Consider the following 20,858-nt stretch of genomic DNA (forward strand, 5'->3'; position numbering starts at 1 on the left):
GAAGCTGCTGCTTAAAATCATTATTTATTGTTTTTAGTTTGTCTCCTAATGATCCCTGTTATTGAGCATTGTTACTCTCAACTGCAGCCAGAAGTAGTTGAAAAGATTGTGAGTCTGCGGGAAGGCATACCACGAAAAGACGCAAAAGAGGTATATATGTGTTATCTAAGTGGCACACATGTTCAAAATTTTATTACAGAATTGAATTATTTGAGAAAGTCTACTCATCAACTTACCAAAAATAAGATGTTGCTACTCTTAGCATTTCTTTTCTACTTTAAATCACTGCCAATGCAGTAAATGAAGTTATCATGTTATTTTAGTAAGTTGTGATTATGTATCATTGCTTTGGGGATACATCATTTATTTTTTTCTTGTTTCACCATACTTTTGATTAATATCCGTTCTAGCTATAAATATATCCATTATGTATGAAGCAGAAACTTGTCAGTGGGTGTTCTTTATGCCCAAAACCCGTGTTTGCAGACTTCTCGAAAGTATTTGTCTATCCCTTGTCGACATTTATTACAAGAGCAGTGATATTGCTCTTGAATCCCATACATTTACAGCATCCCCATGTTCATCGCCTTTGAGAAGATAACTTGGTTTTTCTGTATTGCTTTCTTGATGGGGATTTCTTTATGATATAGGTTGTTCAAGAATGCAAAGAAATCTATGAAAATTCTCTGGTAGATGGAAATCCTCCAAAAACAGGTTTTGTTTTCCCCAGGGTGAAGTCCTTATCAGCGGCAAAACATTCAATATGGCGAAAGCTCACCTAGACAGCTGCTGCTGCAACAAATCGTTTGTTGCAGTCGCTGAATATTTCCTGTACATGCCTTCCGTCATAAATGTACAGATTGGGACTATATTTTCCGTCTTCATATGATTTGATTTATCTAGCTCATTTGTTCGGATTGTAGTTGCCTTTGCAAATATGTATTCATTACTTTTTACCATTTTAGCTACTACCAATTTTGCAACCGCTAGGGTTACAGCGCACTCGCTCCGGTTCTACTTGTAATGATTGTTAAATAATAGGTCAGCTGATTCATTCTTCTCTCTTGATTCTTGAAATGTTTCAACTATGAACAGATCGATCCCTTTTGTTGTAGCATAAAGACTCGTAAATTTGATACTTTATATGTGTTTAAAGGGATTCAATTAGATGTTCAACAAGTTATGCTCTAAGAAATAGAAATGTGGAAACACAAAAATATAATGTATTTTTTAGAAACTCAAATCTTATATGGGGTGATCCTTCACTCTTTCAAAATTTGAGAAATGCACAAATGATTACTTGACGGCTATATTAGCTTAGCACTTTATTTGAGCTTACATTATTTGGAAGTTGTTAAAATGTAGTTTATTGAATTATGATTATAGTCGATCTCAACTGGTTTAAAATCAAGGTGTAATCATTGTTCCAAACAAATAAAGCTCTAGCCAATGAGCATGTGATAAAGGGAATAAGTAGAGACAAAGAGACCAAAGTTAATCAAAATAATTAGCATATAAATAATATGAAAGCTCAGAAATTCCGCATTATGCTTGCTTTAATCATGTCAAAATTGTGAAAAATAGGGAAAAAGTTAACACAAACAAAATACAACACCTTTTAAAATATTAACATATGGGGAATGCTTCCCACTTGCTCCACTTGACCAAACCACAAATAAGACACACAAAAAAAAAACTCATTTTAACTCACTAATTTACTAATTAACTTATCTTAGTGCTAATCAGTGCTGTCTTATCTTGTCAATAAACAAACATTAATCTTAATTCATTTCATCACTATATAAACCCCATCTCATTCTTTCCACACTCAACCCTCATTAATTAATTAAAAAGAAAAAAATGGAAAATATTACTAATATTCCTAAATTGCATGTTAGAAATTTAGTTAGAAGGAGTTCAAGACATTCAACAAAATATCATGGTGTAAGAAGAAGGCCATGGGGTAGATATGCTGCTGAGATTAGAAATCCAAATACAAAACAAAGGCATTGGCTTGGTACATTCGATACTGCTGAAGAAGCTGCTCTAGCTTATGATATTTCTTCTATTAATTTTTGTGGTATCGAAAATGCACGTACTAATTTTGTCTATCCTTTTTCGTCTTTTCCTTCACCTTATAATAATTCTCCGGCACCACCACCTCAACCACTACCACCACCACCACCGTCAATGCCGGAGTTGGAAGTGGTTGAAAACAATTGCATGAAGATTGAGATGAATGATGATATTAATGATGATGATGAGTCTCTTGTTATTGCTTCTATTTTACAAAGTTTTCGTTATACAAACACATTAGATAAGCTGTCTCTTTGAGGATATCTAAGATATCATATCTTCAACAGTTTTGAATACTTTTTTAAAAATATTATTTGTTGAAAATGCAAAGGCAAAAAAATTAAAAGATATTTTCCTCATTGATCATGCAATATTAATTTAACATACTTGATCTTTAAATTAGTTGAAATTTATTATTTTCGTCCTTTCATTAACATAGCTACAACAACTTTAATGAATTATTAACATTGGTTATAACACCACACACACAAAAAAAAACTATGGGAGATAGTGACGAAGACGATGTTTTCACTAAAGGAGTTCATTATCTATCATATATACATAAAAGAAATCTCAATATTTGTGTATATGCATTTTGATTTTCCTGTAAAAGAGGATTCAAAGGACCCCCTATTGCCAGTCTGTGTTTGAAAATCAGAATTACTAATTCTAATAATATTTTGCAGAAATATGAAGTAACCATAGTTTACAGAATCAGTACAAGAGAAGAACAGAAATTAATTAAGAAAAAATTTAAAATCTGTAACGTACCAGAATCTGAAAAATTTGAACAGAAAAAGATCAAGTCCACTGAATTCACAGTGTCCCCTTAAGGAAATTATCCCCTCTAATATCCAAGGTTTGATTTGGAATATGACCTCCCAAGGTAAAATGATCTCAATCACAAGATATAGATACCAAAAGCTCTAGTGTCAGCGAATCAGTCGACAGTAGTAAAACACACGAAGTAATTTGTTGTGCAGAAGAAGAAGAGATCAGAAAAATTCCTTAGGAAAATTCTGAAGAGTGAATGGTATTTATAGACAAGAGGAACAGGTTTCGAAAGGTTGCAATCCTTTCAGAAACCACACGGCCATTAATGAAAGTTTGCAACCTTTCAAATGGTACTGACTGTTCCTGAAAGTTGCAACCTTTCAGAACAGTCATTTCCAAAAATGGCGGAAAATTTAAATAAGACGGGAAAGTTTTTAAATTAAAGGGTTCGCGCGTCGATCCGAGTCGGGTTAGTCAACTAAAAAATTGAAACGTTTCTGTTAATTTCAACTAAATAACTAGAAATGTTTCTGTTATCAACTAATTAATTGAAAATATTTTGTTCATTTAATTAATGAATTAAATAAATAAATAATTAAAACAAACTTTTAATTGAAAATATTTTGTTCATTTAATTAATTAATTAAATAAATAAATAAATAACTAAAACAAACTTTGTCCAAAAAAACAATCTCTGAATCGATTATTTGCCATAGCGTAGCCGAGACGAGCAACAACGACAGCGCGAGGGGGTCCCTCTTTCTAACCCTTTTAACAATTACTAGGCGTGTTTTGATATTTAAACTCTCCTATTTTTCTTTCCACCACCGATGAGGGACGAATGCCTTTTTATTATAAATATAAGAAGACTTTTAAAGTTCCCAAATCTTCAAGTTCTCAACTTTTCAAGTTCCTCTCTTTCCCTGTATTTTCCATCAATTCTTACTACACACCCAACATCCCCTTATACACCTCTAAGCTCTAGCTCTACCCTTTTGACGTATGCAAGATTTAAACATCGTAGGTCTTAAATTAAAAGTGTGGTCTTTGCACTTAATTTTTATATATTTATATAGAGTTTGAACAGAAAATAATAACTTTAATCGAATCAACACTTGTTACGTAGATATAATGTTCACTAGCCACTTTTGGAACGTTAATTACTGTTATGAAATTTCACTTATAAAATTATTGCAAGCTTCACGACAATAACTATTTTTTATTACAAAATCAGAAAATGACTATTTTCTAATTTCCACTCAAAAATTTGGAAGAATAATAAAGTATTTATACAAAGGCGGAGTCAGGATTTTCAATAAAGGGATTTAAAATCTGTAGAAATAGATAATCAATGGAAATTTAATATCTATTATACATATATATAAACTTATTTAACCATATATAAATAATATAATTTTTCGCTAAAGAAATATAGCTCCGCCCATGCATTTATAGTGTTCAACACATGATCTGATATATTATATAGGGCCCGTTTGGATGGGCTTAATAAAAGCAGCTTTAAAAAAGTACTTTTGAAAGTGCTGAAACTTATTTTTAAAATAAGCAGTTATGCGTTTGGATAAAAGTGCTGAAGTTGTTATGCCAAACGTGAAAAGGGAAAAATAGAAGAAAGAGATGTTAGGGTTATATGGGTAATTTGGAGATTGTATAAAAATATTAAGGGAAAAAACATAAAAATGTGGTCAACTTAAAACAACTTATAAGCTAAAAAAAAAAAGCACCCCTACCCCAGCTTTTAACTTTTGGCTTAAAATAAGTTTTTTTTAACTTAAAATAAGCTATTTTAAGTATTGCCAAACAGTTAAATAAGTCAAAAACCAGCTTTTAAGTCAGTTTGACTAGCTTTTAAGCTGAGCCAAACAGACTCATAGTCTTCTCAGCCGTCAACTGAAAGAAGAGTCGAATAAACCAAAAATGCCACTATTTTATGTCTGACAAAATAAATGTGGATGGACCATATTGTATTAATGTTTTTGAAGATATTCAATCTTTTGAGGGACCCTGCAGTTATTGTTGCTAGTCATATGAATGACTACACTTACCAAATATTCATGCTTTTTCAAAAATAATCTCATCTATATAATTCATATTCTTTATTTCCTTAGTTTCAAAATAATTATTTCAAATTATTTACTATTAAATATTATTCAGTTGAGAGCCTAACAAAAATTATTTTCTTTTACCTTCTCATAGGTAATTTGAGTATAAACATAATTATCTCAAATTATTTATTAATATAGATATTATTCGGTTGTGAATTTTAACAACTTTTTCTTTTACCTTCTCATAGGTAATTAGAGTAAGATTTATATATATTTTACCCTCCTCAGATTTATTTTCATGATTTAGAAGTTCAAGATGATCTCATATGATACTCTGTATCGAAGATAATACCGTTCCCTAATTGAAAATCATTTGAACCTAATGAAATAAAGTTATTGAGTTCGATCACATTTCGAGGAGCATTAGAAGAAGATTGCATCCACTTAATCAATAGAGAATTGGAAATCGAAATTCGACAAATACTCAACTTGTAGATTTAATTATGTACTAATACTTACCTTGCAAATATGAAAATAAAATTCCTTATATCTTACAATACATGTATATAAACAAATAATTAAAGGACCTAATACAATTTAACATCGATATCAAACCAAGATAAAAGAGCAATACGACTAGACCTAAGTCTCGATATAAATATCGACCATATGAAAGAGCAGACATATTTTGGGCCGACTACTACGACTATATAGGTCTATTTAGTGCCGTGGCTTGAAAAAAACAATTCTAATCATCTTTCGAAATTCTAAATAATTTACTGATTAAAATAGCCGTCAACTAAATCAAAGTGTTTGATATATAGTCTAACTAATTAATTAATTGTTCTGAGGAGGAGGTCCACTACCAACTTTAGGTCTTGATGGTGGTCTTCCCCTCCTATCTGTTGCTAATATCTGTTTACACAACCAAAATAAAACAAATTATAATGACTTTTATTTTTATTAAAAATTTAAGAATATGAATTAATAAATAGATTCGACTCTCAAAATTCTAATAACATTATATAAATTGAGACATATGAATCTAACTTTTTAAGTTATATCACCTAAATTAAGAGGAAGTATAACAAGTGGTTAAACCCCTAACTTCGGTAGATAACAAAAGGGAAACTTACATAAATATACTATAATAAAAAAATATTTACCATTTATAGCAATAATATTTTTACCTCACTTGATCACTTTTAATTCATTTATAATACAAGTTTAATACATATTACAAAGAACAATATATTATTCACATATAATACAAATTTTAATGATGAATAATACATTTATCACACATTTTAATACACTTATAATACAATGTGACAATTTTTTACCAAACAAACATGATATATTTCAAAAAACAATTATAATTCATATATATTGTATACATAATTCACTTTTAATACATATTACAGATTTAACAAAGCATTGCTATACATGGTAATAAACAAAAAGTATCGCTAAAATCAGTAATTATTTTTTAAAATGTATTAATTTATGTAATTTTTCCATAACAAAATGTTAAATGTTAAATGTGATAGTTTGTAAGGGTTGATCTGAAAGTTATAGTCTATGAGGTCACATTAAATAAGACATAATTCAAATATGAAACATACAAAAAAAAAATTAAAAAAAATTAGGAGGGTTTTGATCCATTATTTTTTTTAAAGAAATATGTGTAAGACTTTGTGTTTTGCATGTCCCTATATCTCATATTTTTGCTAAAATAAATATTTAATAATTGGAAATAATTCTAATAAAATGAAAAAAAAAATGTAGATTTTCATCAAAATACGATTCAACAACCGACATATATTCTAGAAAATTTCAATTTTTTTTTAAAAAATAATAGAAATTATGACCTTTTCTAAATTTTATTTTAAGAGTGTTTGATCATTGAATTTTTTTTTTTGAGTTAAACTTTCGAAAACATTTTTTTCATGAAATTTGGAATTCAATTACTAAAGAATTTACAAAAAATATATTTTCGCTCTAAATCACACACAAAATTAAAAATATATATAGTTTATATTTATAACCAAATACAATTGTAAAAATCATTTTGTACCTTAAAAATAAAAATTAATTTTTCTTTTAAATTTCATAATAAAATATATCGTCTAACAGTAATGTAACATTATATACACAGAAGTGTACGTAGTGGATTAAGTTACTATACATCTTTCGTTATGAAATTATTCATTACGTAGATATCAAATCATCTTGAGTTTTATTTGTAATAAGTAATCATATGAGATTATTTTTTCGGTAAGTTTCTCTATGAAGATACCAATTTAAAGAAAACAATTTAATATATATTAGTGACAATAATAATAGACTTAGGGTAATTTGTAAAGAATGATGTGTCTTTGTTCGTACTTTTTTAAAAGTAGAAAGACTATTTTCGATTTAATAAAAGGCGAAAAGTACTAATAGATGAACTTACAAGTGTCTCTGATTGAGGTGGATCTTCATCATTAGTTTCAACTGGAGGGTTATTTTCGTAATTATCATTTGTTGAATCTGAACCTTGCTTATTACCATCTTCATGGAACAAAACACACTCTTGTTCTTGTTTTTCACTCTCTTCTTCTTCTTTTTTATTATTAGTACCTAACATACTCGAAGAAGAAGACGATGATGATGATGAGGACGACGAGGATGCTTGATGAACAAGTTTTGAAGATTCAAAACCAAGGCATTTTAGAATAGCTTTAATGCCTTCTTGTAAGTAAAAAAATGGATTCTTGGTGATAACTTCATCATAAACTGATGATCTACTCTCTTTTTTCTCTTCCATATTAATAATTCCTTTCTTTTCTTACAAATGCTTAATTATATTATATTTTCTGGACTTGTTATTTATTGCAACTAATAAATAGGAAGATGAGTAGCTTGCTCTCTTTAATGTTTTTGCTGAATGGTTTGGTGAGGTTCTTTAATGAATCTAAGCTTTGGCCCTTTTTATGTTAAAACACACAATATTTGACACATACAATATGCTTGTAGTAATCCTTCTATGGACTTTGTAAAATCGTGCTTTCTCGAATAGTTTAATCTATTAGATAAGACGGTTATACATTTTAATATTGTATTAGATTGAGCAGATATATATTCTGTAATCGAATTTTATCGTTATTCATATTAAAAAGAATTTTTACGAGTTTGATTCATGAAAAAAATAAATCACTGCTATCTATATCAAACAAAAATTTCATGTGCTTGGTTCATTAAAAAAAAAGAGCTTATCGTGAGAGGGCGTGTTGACAATACAATTAACTAATAAAAGTGTGCATCTCTTTCTAACAACTTAAGCTTTAATTTAGATGAGATGATCACACACTTCAACATATACAAATATATATGAATCGTTTTAATTTCAAGATTCATATAATTTAAAACATAGTGAATTATTTTGAAATAAATTTTATTTTATTTATTTGGTCTTTCACCTGATGTAAAATGGTCGTATTAGAGTACTAACTAATTAAATTTGAATCACTTGATGTTCATTGTCTGTATTAGAGTAATAACTAATTAAATTTGAATTGCACATTATATAACTTATTTGGGATGGTACTCCTAATAAGATTTCTTTATACACAAAGCTCCAATTCGATACTTTTAATTCAGGTAAAATAATCTTATCATTACACAACAATCCATGTTAGTGAAATAAAATTTATTAAAAACTACGTAAAAAATATTATCAATCATAATAATTGATAATTCGGAATAATTTTTAATTTTATTTAAAAAATCTCAAAATTTAAAATGAAGAAAGTAGTATTTTATTACCAAGGATTAATACATTATCATATGCTGAGTACTAAGGGAGTTGACTAGTGGCCACATGTCTTGGTTACACATCAATATCACCTAATTTAAATTAATTTCCCTTTGACTAAATCACCCTTGTTTACTTAAAAACGATTTTTACAAATAAAAATAATTTACCGGAAAAGTACAAAAATGATTAAATCAGTAATATTATCATACTTATAAAGTATTTATTATCTGAAATATGACCTAATTGTATAATTACCATTTATATACTATCCATAGATAAAGCCTTCCTTAGAAACATTTATCATATATGTTAGGTCAAATAAAAATTATAATTCAGGTCAGTGATACATAATTAGAAATTTCGTGTAGAGTGTTCGAAATTTTTGATAGTAACATTAATTTTGAGCATGTCTTTACCAATGCATTACATGTCTCTATTGATTTTAAGAGTGTTCAAAATATTATATATATTAATAATTAAATAAGATTTAACCTATGTATAGTGTAATTTTTCGAACAACGATATCTAGCTAGACACCCCGACATGCTGACACCGCTACAAATTTAGAGCCAAAAGATAGGGCACCTGCACTCATATCTCTTCGTAAAATTAGACATTGCATATGTGTGTCTCTCTCTATATATTTTGACATCCGTAATACGAGAAGTCTAAATGATCTACATGGTTAAATATTAAGCTTTTGACCTTGAGGATGAAGGATCGATTCGCACATCAATACATTTTACTTGATATACTTCTATTCAAAAAATTCTGAATTCGCCTCTGACACCATCGAAGCGATCCACCCATAACATCATACATGTATATATTGCTATTTCTGCTTAGGGTCAATAATGTCATCACACACTAATTTCACAAAATATGATATGTACATAGTAATATTAAATGCACAATAAATTGAAGGTGGAAAAGAATTAAATAAAAAGAAGTTAGCATGGCAGGTGCCCTACCTGCTTTAAGAAGAAATATGTCAGCAGACAGACATGTAATTTTAACTCTTGGAGTTTGTCTTTACTTTCTTGGAATAGTACAAAACCACACCTAATTTTCCATATATTAAATTAATTAATTCACAACTCAGATATTCTCAGACTCATCACTTCAATCTTAGTATTATATGAATATATTTTATAAGTTTTAAATCATACAATAATATAATAACAATATGATCTAATCTGACATAGTTGATCCTTTTTATTTCACCAATATTCAAGTCACAACTATATGTTAACCCAAAAGAAGACACAAAGTAAATGTTACTAACATACGTCCAAACGTAAGTGGGATTAGAAGATAAAGGTGTCATGAATCGTTCAGATAAGATATGAAAATTTTGATTTTAATTTTTGCATTTAAAAAATTATGATTTTGGTTGAGTGTGAATAAATTTGATCGGATCGATTTTCTTTAAGTTCAAATTAGTTAATTTTGAGTTGATAAATTTAGGAGTTCTTTGTTTTCTTACGAATAAAATATTTATATCAAACTGCATTAATAACCCCTTATTGTTATTGTAATAAACTAAATAAAATATTTCATGTAATTAAGAAATAATATATTTTTTTATGATACGTTTCGAAATGTATATAGTAACGATACAAATAAAGTATATATATCATAGTCCTTTTAAGTGGTCCAAACTTAGCTAGAATGACTCTCAAAGATAAGATAATGTGATATTCTTTCACATAGCTAGGTGCCATATATATGGAAATGACAATTTAGCAAAAGTGAAAGATGCTTGGGTTTTATAAATATTGTTTCAAAAAATGGAATATCAATGTATTTTAACATAGTTATAAACATGTCACTATATTAAGATTATTATTATATACATATATAGTTACATTTCTAGGTCTTTCTAATGTGATGGTATGAAAAAAGATGAACAATATTATTAAGTTTTTGCGATTTTTATCTATTCTATAGTCCTTTCTTAAGTAAAATATAGAATATTATTGCGTGTAATTTTTTTCTAAATAACGTTAAAATTCTCTGTCCTAATCTTAAATTATGTTTCTTCTCTATAATTTTCTATCGAGCTATGTTGTCTGATCGTTCATTGTTAATGCATAGTCCTATTCTTCCATATATTTAACATGAATTTATATGTCCCAATAAATATTATGTGTTATGAATTTGAAATAAAATTGAGTCAAATTAAATCGAATTGCTGATTTGTTAAATCAAAAAGCTTTTTATTAGTTTTGTATGTATATGTTTTGTCAATATTTAGGAATCTTTAGATACCACATCAATTTTCATGAATCATCATTTCAATTATCTCTTCAGTTTTGCCACTGAAAAAGAAAGGATAAGATCAAGAACCAACCAATCAAGTCATCAATTTTTTGATGCAATTGAAAAAGTAAAATACATTCTCAAACTAATTTTCATATTATTATTATTAGAAAAAAAGTCACATTTCTTACTAATTTCAATTTCAATTTCTTTCCATAATAATAATAATATTTTTTTGAGTTAATAATATTGAATTAAGTGACTAACTGAGAAATTAACTCATACACATAACAAGATGTGCAAGGTACTTTTATTTAAAAATAAATGGTATTTCAGCCTACACAACATTAATAATGATTATTAGCGGCAATTAGCGCTTTTTATCTGTCGCCTTTAGAGACATTGATTCTAATAACACTTAAGCAATGCCTGTAAAGACTTCAACACTCTTTATTAATGCCTATATTTATTGTCACTAAAAAATGTTTTCGTTACAGTTCTAGTTGTTTATCGTACTTTAATAACCTGGATTAATTCTTTTAAACAAATGGAAGCTTATATTTTAACTACATACTTGTTTTTCTATAGATCATAATCACTTTTAATACATAATGCAGATATATCATTATATTGCTATATCTTACTATAAATAGTACTTTATAAAGAAATTTTTTTACCCGCAACGGATGTTTACACCAAGTCAATGTATTTTTCATTATTACGTGATTTAGAGAAGTAAAATAAACTATTAATTCAAACACATGAAATATATATATTTACTTGATGTATCCATCTCCTCCAAATATATAAACCTGATTAATTCCCCGATCGTAAATACTATCTACTATTTTCTTAGTAACATGGCCTCCTCAATATCATTCACAACCTTAGGTGTCAATGTAATTGTGTTCTTTGAATAAAGACGTCTATATCCTCCACCTATCCCCATGACTCTTGGAAAATATTTTCTTTATAAAGTCAAAAGTTTCTATTAACTTAAAATTTTCATAAATCTCACTATAAGAAAATAGGTGATAAAACACCTAACCAAATTAAAGTAGGATTACAAAACCTATTCTAATAGGAAATAAAACAAATAAATTATCAAATATAGTAACAAATACTAAACAAATTAGGATTCACAGTATGGTAAGTTATCTAATATTTTTTATGCACCGTAAACGACATATAAGTAAAATTGTGTACATTTACAATTTTATCGTAGGCCCCAATTCTCTATTTTTATCTTCACATATAAAGAGTTTCTACATTTGTAGAAAATCAACTTCAATCCAGTTTTCTATTTTTCACTTGGAAAACGAATTTTTTCTCTCCTTCAATATTATATTTTATTTTTGTTTCATAGAGTAATCACTTCTTTTTCTTTTCTCCAAATAATTATCATATATAATTCATATTCTTTCAAATGTACTTCTCATATTCCATTTTAACTATTGCATCAAGCTATGAGCTATTCTCATGCTCATTAAAAAATATAGTTTAATAATGTATCATAATAATATAAACATTAATTGTTTGAATTATTCTAAATTTTGTGCATTCTTTATAGTGAAAAACAATTATTAGTATATATGTCACAAGGACAGTAGATACAAGAATCAATAGTACTTATTAGTTACATAGACAAATTCAGGATTTTCACCAGCAGTAGTAAACTTCAAAGTAGCATTTGTGCAATCTAGTCACGGGAAGCTCCTTCTTGGCAAATGATCACAGATGTGGTTGACGATCTTGAGCAACCTGCCAATTTCTCAGCCAATCGAAGTGAATACCGAGAAGCACACTTCATTGAACAAATCTTACAAGTTTTCCTCTTTGATATAATTGTGAACTTCTCCAAAACCGTTGCTTTCATTAGTATAAATTCTGAAAGTTTGAGAAGGTCATCATTATCCCATTCAATATTCCCTTTCAAACACATCTTTGAAGAACTGAAAACCTTGACATTCTTGAGGTTGGGAAACCCGAAGCTTGATAGGAAATTAATATCATGTTCTTTGGCCAAATATCCTAACTCAAATGCACATCGGCTATGATCCATCTGGATAGAGAGGATATAGTCAAATGAAAAATCACAATTCACAAAAGTTACACAACAATGATTTCATATAGTAAAAGTGTCTGCTGCAATAATGTACATTCTCTGCAATTTGCACTAATTGGGAATTGACATTATTATAAGTTGTTTATAATTTAATTTTTTTTGTAATTTTATTCTGTCATATTCTTTCTTGGAAACAAAAACTTATGAGTTTTCGAGTTATTGTCTGATGCCTTGTATAAATAAAAAATTATCTAATAACATCTTTGATTAGGGTATTGTTGAATTGCGATAATGTATTCTTTCTTTTTTTCTTTCAATATTCTAGTATAAACTTTGTACTCATTTTGAAAGAATATTTATTAAGTACTTATTTAACTCGATTGCACATATTAATTTAGATTTGAAATCTACCTTAGATTACTAGTATTCTTATAAATTTAAGGAAATAATTAAATGAACAAAAAATCTCTATTAATTTGTTAAAATAAATAAATAAAGGAAAAAAATAATTTTTTAACATTGGACTAGTAAAATGGAACAAAAGGACTGCTTGAATATAATTTATTCATATAATTTTTTTTCTTTTCTTATTTTGATGTTGTTAAAGTGATTTGTTCATTTGTCCATTTCAAACACTGTTTGATGTGAGAAAAAAAATAGGGTAGGGCTGGGGTGGGGGTACAATATTAAAATTTCTTAAAAAAGGAATTTGTAAATAGAAGAGCAAAAGTTCCAGAAAGGTACCAAAGTAGTTGTCATAGTTATGTTGAGTGACTCCACATGAGGTGAGGCTTTCAACAGGATAATTGCTCCATAGAAATAAAATTTTATGATACGCAAATCTAGAGTTAGACATTTGCATTTCAATTCTGGAAGCGACATCTCTTCAAATTGCATTAGTACCTGATATGGTTATTCCAAAGAAATTAGTGAAGGATCTAGAAAACAAGAACGATAAAAAAGGAAGAAAAATCCGATGTAAATTTTATGGAAAATCTGACCAACTGACAATGTAGTAAATGAAGTACCCGACTTTAGAAAGTTGACAAAAAAATTTGCAAAAGGTTAGAATAGTTTTGTAAATGTGTAGAAGTTCTTAAGTTGTGTTATATTCTAAATGCTATCTCTTCATGATATTTATATACCTAAAGAAAATAAAGTCTTTATGACAAAACATACCTCGGTGTACCAAGTCCCAATCGTTAACTCGGTTGTATTGCTCAACTTATGAAAATAATCTTGCACGAGTTTCCTTATAACTTGATGTTCATCAGGGCATGTGGCACTAGAAGCACCTTTAGGAATCGATGTGCAACTCATTTGGAAGTTTAGCTTAGCACTTACCACCGATGATACATTTATTAGCCTACATTTGAGATCATACATATCTTCAGAGATCTCCAAATGTTGAATATTCGGGGCAATAATATCCAAAGAGGGATGATCAGATTCATCATAGTATGAAGAATAATCTTCGAACTTAAGCCTCTTTAAATTTGAAGAATTGATTTCCAGATGACTCAATCCATAGAATTCAGAAATTTCGAGGTTTTCCAAAGCAGGACAACCTGAGAGTATTTTTACGATTATGTCATCTTGTAACTTAAGGTCATTCAACTTCAAGGTCTTCAAAAATTTCCAATCTATGGAGAATTCGTCATTAAATGTACAACGCGTGAGATCCAATGTTATCAAGGTGGAGCACTTGTAGATAGTGTCAGGCAAGTCAATGGATTCATAGTCATATGAATCTGATAGCAATACAACATTTTCAACATTTTTTTTGACAGCAGTAGAAAGCCATCGGGAGATTGGGAACAATAATTCATCATCAACAAATTTGAGTTGTGACTCATATATATTTGGACAAGTGAGTGAAATCCAAATGAAAATTTTCAATTTTGGAACAAGTAGACTTATCTAATGCATAATTCACAAAAGATATAAAGCTGCATCGGATGAGGAGAATTTTAAATACATGCAACTTAAGGAAATAACTCTTGATTGTGAATGGCCAGCGCTCTCCAGAAACGAGCATGCAGAAGAAACACCAGTGTAGGGATGAGTTATAAATTTATAATGATGCAAACATCGTCTTGTTCCTTAGTGCTCATTAGTCGCCGAAAAAATATCACACCAAAACTCGCACCCAATGTCGCTTTAAGAAAGAGAATTGTGATGGGGCCAGTATATGTCATAGAATGGTAGGCTAATGAACAGTCCGGCAAGAAAATGTAGCTAACAAGAACCTTTTTTTCTTGACGACCGATACATAAGGCACCATTTACTTTATTAATTTTTCGTGTGTATAGCAATGACTTGTATTTTCTCATGACAAGACAAGTAAGGCTGCTGGCGGTGCAGAAAAGCCATAGTTGCTTGCACGCTCAAAAATTTCTCTTTCGCCTCTCCGGCGTGCCTTTGATCTATTGAGCGAGAGTCCTTCCACACTGGACTCCCGAATCACTATGCTCAAATAAAAATTGAATTTTGTATGATTATTATCAACATCTCATCATTTCTCCCTTGTCATATATTAGCTGAAGAAACCGATTGTTTTTCGTCTTGAACAATCCTCACTCAGTGAGTTAATTATTGGAGTAGAATCTAATCCAAAATCAAAATTCCTTTTTACGTTTTTCCTCTCATATATGTGGAATTTGATTAATTAAATGATCAATATGTAATTTGGCTTTGTAATATTTCATTCAAACTTTTTGTTCTTATTAGCCATACACAAAATCAAAACTTTCAGCAGTAGTTTAATAAGCTGATGCTCAAATAGGCAATGAGTTACCACCAACGGATATAGTAGAGTGGATGAGAATGTTCCTAGCTTAGCTAGAAGTCTCAATTCTAAACCCTATGTATGAAAAAATCTTTGGTATGTAGCGACAGGGGCATATACAGGAGGAGGTCACCAGGTTCATATGAAACCCATGCTTCCCTCTCGAAATTATATATAATAGTGTCATATTTTTTAAAAATAATTAAATATAGATGACTCACACTCGCAGTATCATATAATGCAATAATCATTGGAAATTTGAAATGTATATCTATCTTGTTTAATTTTCTTTCTAAAATTGGATAACACCTTGTAAGTGGCTATTGGTAGCATTTTATATAAGCTTTAATATTTTCAAAATTTTCAAGTTTGTCACGTTGGAAATTCCTGACTTTTTTAGCACTCGAATTTTTTATATAATTAACCAAATGTGTATATTAAAACTAGTAGTATTGGATGATATAACATACGATCAATGGGTCCAGTCAGTCGATTTAAGTGATAAAAACCTAAATGTCGAATCGATTAAATTTATATCTTTGATCCACATTTTTCTTAATAGTGCACCCATCATCTCGAAATCCTAAATATGTCGTAGAGCTACCCCCAAATGGGCCCTACCTAGCATGAATCCATAATAGTCGGGTTCTAATGCAGGTAGCGAATACCACCTCTTTGAGATAAACAAAGTAGAAACCTCTTTCTTCCCTGAAAATGTCTATAAGGTACCTCCCAGTAATAATACCTTGTTTTTATCGACAAAGTTTAGAAAACACATAATTTCATGATTCTAATAATCGGAGGAAAAGTGTGGCTTGTTGATGTACGGTCAGTACGGAAACAAGCCTAGCTACAAATTCAGAAACACAAGGACAACATATAGAAATGTTTCAACACAAACCAAGCAATCATAAAATTTGGGATGTCATAAGGGCAAAGATAACATTTCAGGTACGCGGAAACAAAATACCTGCAATTTTGTCAGGGAATACTTTACCCTTCAAAGTGACCGCACAACTGGTTGAGGATTTTGGGCAACCTACCAATTTGTGAAACAATCGAATAAGATATTGAGCAACACAGTTCATTGAACAACTCTTGCACGTTTCTCTCGTTGATATAATTAGAAACGACTCCAAAATGATCGCATTCTTTAGTAGAAACTTTGGAAGTTTGAAAAGTTCATCGTGATCCCATTCAAGATACTTCTTCAAACACATATTGGAATAACTGACAGTCTTAACATTCTTGTGGTTGGAAAACCTGACGCTTGACAAGAAATGTATATCATATTCTTTTGCCAAATATCTGAACTCAAATGCACATTTATCAAGATCCGACTAGAGAGAGAATACAGTCAAATGAAAATCATAATGTTCAAAAGTCACACAACAATCAATGATTTACAGTATACACAAGTGTTTGGTACAAGAAATTACATTCTCTGCAATTTGCACTTTTGAGAATTGACATATTATCTGTTGTTTAAATTTTACGTTTTTTGCTATTTTTGTCTTACATCTTATTTCTTGGTAATAAAATTAATTTTGATTTTCCGAGTTATTGTTTGATGCCTTAAATAAAGGAAAAAGTATTAATTAACATTTTTGCTATTTTAGTCTTACATCTGTATTTTGTGTCTTCTTCGAAGTGTAACCAATTTGCTAAGATTCTTTGTGTATATTTACAATATTATCGTAGCCCCAATTTTCTATTTCTATCTCCAAATACACAGAGTTTCTATGTTTGTACAAAATCAACTTCAATCCAATTTTCTATTTTTCACCACGAGAAAGAATTTCCTTCTCTCCTTAATATTATATTTTTATTTTTGTTTTCATAGAGTAAATCATTTCTTCTTTTTTTTTTTCTTCAAATAAGTATAATATGTAATTCATATTCTTTTCAAGTGTACTTCTCATATTCCTTTTACTATTGCATTAAGCTATCAAGTAGTTTTATAGTGTATCATATTCTTTGTGCATTCTTTATAGTGAAAAATAGTTATTGTTGTCATTTGGTCCACTGATTTAATGAAGGACAAATGCAGATAGACTTAGTTTTTCTCTCCTCGAATATTTCACCCTTTTCCTTAAATAATTCATCGATGCATTTTTTAAGTAGTGTGGTCGAAATACCTTTATATCATCGACAAAGTTCTCAAAACACAACATTTCATAAGAAATTCTGAAAACGGGCACAACAGAAACGTCTAAAATGCAACTAAGAAAAGTTTCATGAGAAACCAAACAACCATAACATTTGGTATATATGTCACTAGGACAATAGATACAGGAAACAATAGCACTTATTAGTTACATAGACAAATTCAAGAGTAGTAAACCTAAACTAAATACAAAGTAGCATTTGCGCAATCTAGTAACGGGAAGCTCCTTCCTGGCAAATAATCACAGATGTGGTTGACGATCTTGAGCAACCTGCCAATTTCTCAGCCAATCGAAGTGAATACCGAGAAGCACACTTCATTGAACAAATCTTACAAGTTTTCCTCTTTGATATAATTGTGAACTTCTCCAAAACCGTTGCATTCATTAGTATAAATTCTGAAAGTTTGAGAAGGTCATCATTATCCCATTCAATATTCCCTTTCAATCACATCTTTGAAGAACTGAAAACCTTAACATTCTTGAGGTTGGGAAACCCGAAGCTTGATAGGAAATTAATATCATGTTCTTTGGCCAAATATCCTAACTCAAATGCACATCGGCTATGATCCATCTGGATAGAGAGGATATAGTCAAATGAAAAATCACAATTCACAAAAGTTACAAAACAATGATTTCATATAGTACAACTTATGAGTTTTTGAGTTATTGTCTGATGCCTTATATAAATAAAAAATTATTTAATAACATCTTTGATTAGGTTATTGTTGAATTGCGATAATGTATTCTTTCTTTTTTCCTTTCAATATTCTAATATAAACTTTGTACTCATTTTGAAAGAATATTTATTAAGTACTTATTTAACTCGAGTGCGAGAAAATAATTTAGATTTGAAATCTACATTAGATTACTAGTATTCTTATAAATTTAAGGAAATAATTAAATGAATAAAAAATCTCTATTAATTTGTTAAAATAAATAAATAAAAGGAAAAAAAATAATTTTGAACATTGGATTAGTAAAATGGAACAAAAGGAGTGCTTGAATATAATTTATTCATATAATTTAATTATTTATTCTTTTCTTATTTTGATGTTGTTAAAGTGATTTGTCATTTGTCCAATTCTTTAAATGTCAAACACTGTTTGATGTGAGAAAAAAAATAGGGTAAAAAATGAATTTGTAAATAGAAGAGCAAAAGTTCCAAAAAGATACCAAAGTAGTTGTCATAGTTATGTTGAGTGACTCCACATGAGGTGAGGCTTTCAACAGGATAATTGCTCCATACAAATAAAATTTTATGATACGCAAATCTAGAGTTAGACATTTGCATTTCAATTCTGGAAGCGACATCTCTTCAAATTGCATTAGTACCTGATATGGTTATTCCAAAGAAATTAGTGAAGGATCTAGAAAACAAGAACGATAAAAAAGGATGAAAAATCCGATGTAAATTTTATGGAAAATCTAACCAACTGACAATGTAGTAAATGAAGTACCCGACTTTAGAAAGTTGACAAAAAAAATTTGCAAAAGGTTAGAATAGTTTTGTATTAGCGCTAGTAGTCCTTGATAATGTGTAGAAGTTCTTAAGTTGTGTTATATTCTAAATGCTATCTCTTTCATGATATCTATATACAAAAGAAAATAAAGTCTTTACGACAAAATATACCTCGGTGTACCAAGTCCCAATCGTTAACTCGGTTGTATTGCTCAACTTATGAAGATAATCTTGGACGAGTTTCCTTATAACTTGATGTTCATCAGGGCATGTGGCACTAGAAGCACCTTTAGCAATCGATGTGCAACTCATTTGGAAATTTAGCTTAGCACTTACCACCGATGATACATTTATTAGCCTACATTTGAGATCATACATATCTTCAGCGATCTCCAAATGTTGAATATTCGGGGCAATAATATCCAAAGAGGGATGATCAGATTCATCATAGTATGAAGAATAATCTTCTAACTTAAGCCTCGTTAAATTTGAAGAATTGATTTCCAGATGATTCAATCCATAGAATTCAGAAATTTCGAGGTTTTCCAAAGCAGGACAACCTGAGAGTATTTTTACGATTATGTCATCCTGTAACTTAAGGTCATTCAACTTCAAGGTCTTTAAAAATTTCCAATCTATGAAGAATTCGTCATTAAATGTACAACGCGTGAGATCCAATGTTATCAAGGTGGAGCACTTGTAGATAGTGTCAGGCAAGTCAATGGATTCATAGTCATATGAATCTGATAGCAATACAACATTTTCAACATTTTTTTTGACAGCAGTAGAAAGCCATCGGGAGATTGGGAACAATAATTCATCATCAACAAATTTGAGTTGTGACTCATATTTGGACAAGTGAGTGAAATCCAGATGAAAATTATCAATTTTGGAACAAGTAGACTTATCTAATGCATAATTCACAAAAGATATAAAGTTTTTCGTTTGTGATTTATCTTCACACTCGATAAAGAAGTTATAAACTGAACGCCATAGATATTGCCACCTTTTGGAGAGAATAGAAGTTGTGAAAGCATCTTTCGTTGGCAAAAGAGAGAGAATCTGTAGAATAAGAGCGTCCGGTAACTCACTGATACTATCATTTTTAACTCTTTTGCTTCTTCTTTTCTTTGAAAATGGAGGCCAAAGATCCATCTTTTGGGTGCAAAAAGGCTTTCCAGGGTTTGAATGGTTTTTCCTTTTCTATCCAACACAAGTTTTCCTTTTGGGTTTTACTCTTGTTTCACAATGAAGACTATATATATAATGTACATAGGTAGAGCTATTTAGGAATGTTTCTAATTTTGTTTCCTTAAATAGATTTACTTGATGTTCTTTCCTAAAATAGACATGAATCTAGACATGAATGAGTAAAGTACCAAAAACTGATAATGATGTGCTAAA

At 29.5% G+C, this 20,858-nt stretch overlaps 3 protein-coding genes and 2 pseudogenes across 3 annotated transcripts in view; 2 read left to right on the top strand and 3 right to left on the bottom strand.

Moving 5' to 3' along the window:
* Positions 1 to 1,138, top strand: part of LOC107018143 (exocyst complex component SEC6) — a 17,519-nt gene extending 16,381 nt beyond the window's left edge. The window contains exons 23-24 of the mRNA XM_015218533.2: positions 88 to 150; positions 651 to 1,138. Coding sequence (XP_015074019.1) covers positions 88 to 150; positions 651 to 782 — 195 coding nt within the window. The 3' untranslated portion in view covers positions 783 to 1,138. The remainder of the gene's footprint in view (positions 1 to 87; positions 151 to 650) is intronic.
* Positions 1,139 to 1,643: 505 nt separating this feature from the next.
* LOC107017492 (ethylene-responsive transcription factor LEP-like) lies at positions 1,644 to 2,362 on the top strand. The gene has a single exon (XM_015217697.2). The coding sequence runs from the start codon at positions 1,861 to 1,863 to the stop codon at positions 2,332 to 2,334; it is 474 nt and encodes a 157-aa protein (XP_015073183.1). The 5' UTR covers positions 1,644 to 1,860; the 3' UTR covers positions 2,335 to 2,362.
* A 3,043-nt stretch (positions 2,363 to 5,405) lies between these two features.
* Positions 5,406 to 7,977, bottom strand: LOC107016144 (UBX domain-containing protein 7 homolog). Its single transcript, XM_015216631.2, has 2 exons — positions 7,369 to 7,977; positions 5,406 to 5,828 (listed from the first exon to the last, which is right to left on the bottom strand). The coding sequence occupies exons 1-2, from the start codon at positions 7,720 to 7,722 to the stop codon at positions 5,751 to 5,753; spliced, it is 432 nt and encodes a 143-aa protein (XP_015072117.1). The 5' UTR covers positions 7,723 to 7,977; the 3' UTR covers positions 5,406 to 5,750.
* A 4,564-nt stretch (positions 7,978 to 12,541) lies between these two features.
* On the bottom strand, positions 12,542 to 15,077 carry LOC107017000 (annotated as a pseudogene).
* Positions 15,078 to 18,203: 3,126 nt separating this feature from the next.
* Positions 18,204 to 20,609, bottom strand: LOC107017001 (annotated as a pseudogene).
* Positions 20,610 to 20,858: the final 249 nt, after the last annotated feature.

The sequence above is a fragment of the Solanum pennellii genome, chromosome 4 (genome assembly GCF_001406875.1).
Source record: "Solanum pennellii chromosome 4, SPENNV200".
Lineage (NCBI taxonomy): Eukaryota > Viridiplantae > Streptophyta > Magnoliopsida > Solanales > Solanaceae > Solanum > Solanum pennellii.

Coding starts and splice junctions, on each gene's coding strand:
- LOC107017492 (XM_015217697.2), top strand. CDS start 1,861: ATGGAAAATATTACTAATATTCCTAAATTGCATGTTAGAAATTTAGTT.
- LOC107016144 (XM_015216631.2), bottom strand. CDS start 7,722: ATGGAAGAGAAAAAAGAGAGTAGATCATCAGTTTATGATGAAGTTATC. Junction 5,829..7,368: donor CACCTCAATCAGAGACACTT/GTAAGTTCATCT, acceptor TTGTGTAAACAG/ATATTAGCAACAGATAGGAG.